The following is a 7,203-nucleotide window of genomic DNA, read 5'->3' as shown; positions in this document are numbered from 1 at the left end:
AGGACTCCAAGGAAAGGGAGAGCCCGAGAGGCACCCGCACAGGTGAGGAGTCAGCGAAACTGACAAAGAAACATCTGACGAGTGAAGGAAAAAGCTGGGACTCCCAAAATGTGCAGTGAGTTAAAGCCCTCAGTTCTGCTGCAACTCACCCAGGTCAGGGCTGCAGTCAGCAGGTGTCATAGCATCAAGTCAAATATCAGTCCTGGCTTCCCACCCATCCTGTTAGCTGTCGGGAATTTCCTTCTTGACTTTACTTCCCTGGGAATGTTTGGGTGGGATGTGGAGGCAGAATTCAATGTCTCTATCTCCCCAACAGTCACTGTGTTGTGTCTTCCCTCTTTGATATTCCCCTTTCTGTCCTTTCCCCCCAGCACAGGCAGTGACTCCTGTCTGGATTCTCTCTCTCCCAGCAGGTGATAGGACAGTGAGTGAGAACAAGGAGGAGAATCAGCAGCAGGAAGGTCCTGGAAAAGTGGAACTGCAGGAGACATTTTTGAGAAGAGCTGAAGGGAATTTTTCCCAGGGCTTGGAACAGGGAAATGCCTGGGGAGATCGACATAGATCAGAGATGCAGCTGGGAAACTATCCCGGGAAGAAACTGGATGAATCCATTCAACGTGGCAGAGGATGCAAGGATCCCAAGGAAACCGCAGTCCAGCAGACAAGTCACAATGAAGAGAAACCCTACGAATGCCTTGACTGTGGAAAAAGATTCCGTTTTAGTGCAAAACTTAGTACACATCAGAGAACCCACACAGGAGAGAAGCCCTATAAATGCTTGGACTGTGGGAAAAGCTTCAGTAAGAAGCCAAGTCTTATTATACACCAGAGACCCAATACATGCCTTGACTATGGAAAAAGTTGTAGCAAAAGTTCATCCCTTATTAAAAATGTGAGAATCCACACAGGAGAAAGTCCCTATAAATGCCTTGAGTGTGGGAAAAGTTTCCATTTGAAATCAACCCTTAATATGCATCAGAAAACCCACATGGGAGAGAAACCCCATAAATGCTTGGACTGTGGGAAAGCTTTCAGTCAGAATTCATACCTTATTGAACATAGGAGAATCCACACAGGAGAGAGACCGTATAAATGCCTTGAGTGTGGGAAAAATTTCATTTGTCGTTCACACCTTGCTAAACATAGGAGAATCCACACGGGTGCCAAACCCTATAAATGCCTCGACTGTGGGAAAAGTTTCATTGACAGTACAAAACTTATTAGACATCAGGCAATCCACACAGGAGCGAGACCTCATAAATGCTTGGACTGTGGGAAAAGCTTCATTCAGAAGATACACCTTATTACACACCAGAGACTGCACACAGGGGAGAGACCCTATACATGCCTTGAGTGTGGGAAAAGTTTCAATTTGAAATCAACCCTTAATACACATCAGAAAACCCACACAGGAGAGAAACCGCATAAATGCTTGGACTGTGGGAAAACTTTCGGTCAGCGCTCACAGCTTACTAAACATAGGAGAATCCACACAGGAGAGAGACCGTACAAATGCTTTGGGTGTGGGAAAAATTTCATTAGCCGCTCACACCTTATTAAGCATCAGAGAATCCACACAGGTGCCAAACCCTATAAATGCCTCGACTGTGGGAAAAGTTTTGTTGACAGAACAAAACTTACTAGACATCAGGCAATCCACACAGGAGAGAGACCCCATAAATGCTTGGACTGTGGGAAAAGCTTCAGTAAGAAGTCAAACTTTATTAGGCACCGGAGACTGCACACAGGAGAAAAACCCTATAAATGCCTTGAGTGTGGGAAAAGTTTTAGTCAAACTTCAAACCTTATTGCACATCAGAGGACCCACACAGGAGAGAGACCCTATAAATGCCTTGAGTGTGGGAAAAGTTTCAGTTTGAAATCAACCCTTAATACACATCAGAAAACCCACACAGGAGAGAAAACCCATAAATGCCTTGACTGTGGGAAAGCTTTCAGTCAGAGCTCACAGCTTACTAAACATGGGAGAATCCACACAGGAGAGAGACCGTATAAATGCCTTGACTGTGGGAAAGATTTCATGGAAAGTTCATCCCTTACTAAACATAGGAGAATCCACACAGGAGAAACACCCTACAAATGCCCTGAGTGTGGGAAAAGTTTTAGTCAGAGCTCACACCTTATTGCACATCAGAGAATCCACACAGGATTACGACCCCATAAATGCCCTGAGTGTGGGAAAAGTTTCATTTGCCGTTCAAACCTTATTAAGCATCAGAGGATCCACACTGGTGACAAATCCTATAAATGCTTCAATTGTGGGAAAAGTTTCCTTGACAGAACAAAACTTATTACACATCAGGCAACCCATACAGGAGAAAGACCCCATAAATGCTTGGACTGTGGGAAAAACTTCATTCAGAAGTCACAACTTATTAGACACCAGAGAGTGCATACAGGAGAGAGACCCTTTAAATGCTTTGACTGTGGGAAAGCTTTCAGGCAGCACTCACACCTTATTACTCATCAGAGAATCCACACAGGCGACAAACCCTATAAATGCCTTGACTGTGGGAAAAGTTTTGTTTACAGAACAAAACTTACTGATCATCAGAAAACCCACACGGGAGAGAAACCCCATAAATGCTTGGACTGTGGGAAAACTTTCAGTCAGCGCTCGTACCTTACTCGACATGGGAGAATCCACATGAGGGAGAGACCTTATAAATGCCTTGAGTGTGGGAAAAGCTTCAGTAAGAGCTCGGAGCTCACCAAACATCAGAAAATCCACAAAGGTGAGAGACCCCAGCAATAGCCTGACTGCAGAAGATGATTCAGCTCGACTTCACACATCAGTGATCCACAAAACAGAGAGACCTTGAATGTGGGAGAAGCTTCATTAGGTGCTCCTGGAGTATCAGGCATCTGCAAATCCGCACAGGGAAGAAACCTCTGAGATGTTCTCAGTGTGGAAAATGCTCCAAGTAGAGCTGACATCAGAGACTCCTTCACACAGCAGGGACATTCTCTGAGTGTCCTGATGAGGGCTGGCCATGGTGACAAACCCATTTTCTCATTCCCACACACATCAGGGGCATTTGACTCCCAAGGATCCAGCTGCCCATCGCTGGGGTGAGGATCCAGCAGCAGCTGAGCAGTGAGGCTAGAAGTGAAGCTGGTTTAGCCACTTCACAAGAAAATGAGTACATTTATTTTCCTGATTTTGAGTCTTAAAAGATTCTTTGAGATTTCACTTTATGAATGTGAATGTATTTTATAGCTCACCCTGGACTGTGGGTTTTTCTCTCTTTGTGAAGGCCGTGAGGTCACGTACTTTGATATTAGTTTAGTTTGACAGGATGTAGCTCAGGTTTATTGAGGACTGAAGGAAACACATGATCGTTTGTTGGGATCGTCCTTTTTTAGATTTTATTTTAATTTTTATCTAACGCTTTGTCTTGAGATATTTTTGTGTGGTTTGAACAATGACAGTGTCAGTATCTCTCAGCACAAACACGGATGGTGCGAGCTAGATTCAGAATGCAAGAGGCAGAGACTGAAATGGAGACTAAAGTTACTGCCTGATCCCTGCAGTGATGTGAGATACTGCTGGGAGGGGAAGAAGGCAGGAACAGCGGAGCTGGGAAACTGCTGGGTTCGCTCCTGAGAGCCCGACGGCTGAGGCTGAGAACTGTGAACTCGCTGCATCACAGCCACATAGCGACTACACTTAGCTTGTCAGTTTCATGTGAAGCTGCCCCTGAAATCTAAAGGACCATGAATGACACCCCAAAAATGATAGGGGAAGGAGTCAGCATCTCCCCGATGCTGAGGTTGGGCGCAGGCAAGAAGGGAGCCTAGGATGTCAACAGACCGGGGCAGCCTTGAAGTCAGGCCGACCCCCATCGATAAGCCCGGAGTCCGACCAGGTGATCGATCCGCTGGTGCCGGCCGACACCCAAAGCACCGCACCGGCCTCCTCACCCTGTCCGGAGGAGCTGATTGTGGTCCCGCCCCCTTCCGTTCCGCAGGAGGACTACTGGGCCCACCAAGAACTCTTAAAAAGGGTGGCAGCGAGCCTCCACCTCCAGGCAGAGGAGATGGAGGAGCCCTCAGACTCCCTGTTCAATGTGCTGTCCCCCTCGGCACCGGGAAGGGTGGCCTTGCCGCTCCAAGAAGGGGTGGCAGGGATCTCAAATGCCCTGTGGCAAACACCAGCCTTGTTGGCTCCCATCTCTAAGAAGGCGGAGCGCAAGTACTTTGTATCCACTAAGGGGCACGAGTATTTGTATACCCGCCTTGTATACTCCTTGGTGGTCGAGTTGGTCAACCACAGGGAACAGCAGGCAGTAGCCAGCCCCGACCCCTAAGACCAAAGACTCTCGGAGGCTGGATGCTTTCGGGAGAAAAGTTTATTAGTCGTCAAGCTTCCAGCTAAGAGTAGCAAACCATCAGGCACTCCTGGGTTGCTATGAGTTTAATCTCTGGGGATCCCTCTCCAAGTTCGAGGACTTCCTCCGGGAGCACGATACAAAAGAGTTTAAGACACGAGTGGAGGAAGGGGCAGTGGCCGCAAGGGCATCCCTGCAGGCCACTTCGGATGCAGCGGACACGGCCGCACGGTCCATGGCCTCGGCGGTGTCCATGAGATGGGCATCCTGGCTCCTGCTCTCTGGGCTATCCAGTGAAGCGCAGTCATCACTGCAGGATCTCCCTTTCGATGAAAGGCACTGTTTGCGAAGGAGACAGACACAAGGCTGCACGGCATGAAAGACTCCCGCACGACCCTCCAGACCTTGGGCCTCTATGTCCCTACTCTGGCAAAACCCATGTTCAAGCCACAGCAGGCTCCCACCCAGGCCGCCTTCCCGAAATACGAGGCCGCCCAGAAGAAGCAGCGGGACTATAAAAAACGCCTGCAAAGGCAGTATGAGCCTGGGTCCTCTAAGGGCAAGCAGGGGGGTAAAAGGCATTTTTGACGAGACGCTTGGGGGCTGGACGACTGGCTGGTCAAGGGCACCTCCCGATCACAGGTGAGGGATCATGTGGCACTCCTCCTGTCCACATGCACCGCCCTGGGCCTGTTGATAAACAACACCAAGTCCACGTTAATCCTGGTCCAACGCATAGAGTTTATCAGGGCGCTCCTGGACACAACGCCGGCCAAGGCCTCTCTCCCCCCGGACAGGTTTGAGACCCTGACAGGGCTCATCGACTTGATCGCAAGGTTCCCGGTGATGACAGCCAGGGCTTGCCTGCAGCTGCTAGGTCACATGTCGGCTGGCACGTATATGGTCCGCCACGCCAGACTCAGGATGAGGCCCCTCCAGCTCTGGCTGACCTCGCAGTTCTCCCAGGCCACGGACAGAATGGACAAGGTTCTCACCATGCCGAACTCAGTGATCACTTCCCTGCGGTGGTGGTTCGCCCCAAGCAACATGCTCCAAGGGGTCCCATTCAGGGAAAGGGCCCCGTAGTTGGAGCTGGTGTCCGATGCATCGGTCCTGGGCTGGGGGGGATTTTCATATCTAAGGCCGGCGGTCTCTGCAAGACCTGACCCTTCACATAAACGTCAAGGAACTCAGGGCAGTGCGGCTGGCGTGTATGGCCTGCTGCTCACACCTGAAGGGCAAGGTAGTCAGGATTCTCACGGACAACATGGCCTCGATATTCTATATCAACAGGCAAGGCGGGGCCTGATCCTCTGCCCTCTGCCACAAAGCCCTCAGTCTGTAGGACTTCTGTATAGCCCACGACATCCACCTAAAAGCCTTTCACCTGCCGGGCACTTAGAACGTGAGGGCGGATTGCTTGAGCAGGGACTGCTCCTCTCAGCACGAGTGGTCTCTACACCCGGAAGTGGCCCACCAGCTCTTCTGAAGGTGGAGAATTCCCCAGGTGGACCTGTTCATGACCCGGCAGAACCGACAATGCCCTTGGTTCTGCTTCAGGGGGGGCCTAGGGAAGGGCGTCACTCCTACGAAGTGGTCTCGGTTTTCTAGGTGGACAACGGACCAAGGTGTGTCCCCAACGGCCGCCCCGATCCAGCTTATCCTTGATTACCTCCTCCGCCTGAGGGCCCAGGGCCTGGCACCCTCGTCAGTCAGGGTGCACCTATCGGCCTTCCATCCTCTGTGTGATGGACACTGTGTTCTCCCATGGTATGACTGGCCGGTTTCTTAAGGGTTTGGACTGTCTTTACCCATATTCTAAGCCCCTGGTCCCGCAATGGGACCTGAATCTGGTGCTGACTCATCTTACGACGCCCCTGTTTGAACCGTTAGCCACATGTTCCTGGTCTCACCTCTCGTGGAAGGTGGCCTTCCTGGTTGCTATCACGTTGGCCAGGCGGGTCTCGGAGCTCAGAGCCCTGACCTCCGAGCCACCGTATACGGACTTAAGGACAAGGTCCAGCTCCGCCCACACCCCGCGTTCCTCCCGAAGGTGGTTTCCACCTACCACATTTTTCTACCAGTCCTCTGCCCCAAGCCCACGTGACTAGTGAGGTGTGCTGTCGCCACACACTCGATGTGAGGCGGGCTCTGGCTTTCTACCTTGAGCAAACCAAGCTGTTCAGAAAGTCCTCACAACTGTTCGTCGCCTCGGCTGAGCACGCAAGAGGCCAGCCGATTTCCACTCAGCGGCTTTCCAACTGGATCACCTCGTGCATCCTCTCCTGTTATGAGCTGACGGGTGTCCCCCCGCTGCCCATTGTGAGGGCACACTCGACGATGGCGCAGGCCTCACCGGCTGCCTTCATGGCCCACGTCCCTATACAGGACATTTGTAGGGCCGCCACGTGGTCTTCAGTTCACACGTTCACCTCGCACTATGCGATAGTCTCCCAAACCAGGGATGATGCCGGGTTCGGCAGGGCGGTACTCCATCCTGGGAACTTGTGAACTCCTACCCACCTCCAACAGATATAGCTTGGAATCACCTACTGTGGAATACACATGAGCAATCACTCAAAAAAGAAAAGACAGTTACCTTTTCATAATTGGTGTTCTTCGAGATGTGTTGCTCATGTCCATTCCACATCTTGCCCTCCTTCCCCTCTGCCAGAGTTGTCTGGCAAGAAGGAACAAAGGGTGGGGGGAATGGGCAGCTCCCCTTATACCGCGCCAGGCAGGCACCACTCCAAGGGTCGCGGGGGGTGCTCCCCCCCTACGGGTACTGCTAGGGGAAAAACTTCCGGCACTGGTGCACATGGCGAGCGCGCTCACCTACTGTGGAATAGAC

At 51.3% G+C, this 7,203-nt stretch overlaps 1 protein-coding gene across 1 annotated transcript; it reads left to right on the top strand.

Annotated features, from left to right (window-relative positions):
* Positions 1-970: 970 nt before the first annotated feature.
* On the top strand, positions 971-6,775 carry LOC113405180 (zinc finger protein 850-like). The gene has a single exon (XM_029914277.1). The coding sequence runs from the start codon at positions 971-973 to the stop codon at positions 2,774-2,776; it is 1,806 nt and encodes a 601-aa protein (XP_029770137.1). The 3' UTR covers positions 2,777-6,775.
* The last annotated feature ends 428 nt before the right edge of the window (positions 6,776-7,203 follow it).

Source organism: Terrapene carolina, unplaced genomic scaffold, assembly GCF_002925995.2.
Source record: "Terrapene carolina triunguis isolate 2854851 unplaced genomic scaffold, T_m_triunguis-2.0 Scaffold34046, whole genome shotgun sequence".
Classification (NCBI taxonomy): domain Eukaryota; kingdom Metazoa; phylum Chordata; order Testudines; family Emydidae; genus Terrapene; species Terrapene triunguis.
The sequence above is the reverse complement of the archived record's forward strand: the minus strand, read 5'-3'. Positions and strand labels throughout refer to the sequence as shown.

Coding starts and splice junctions, on each gene's coding strand:
- LOC113405180 (XM_029914277.1), top strand. CDS start 971: ATGCATCAGAAAACCCACATGGGAGAGAAACCCCATAAATGCTTGGAC.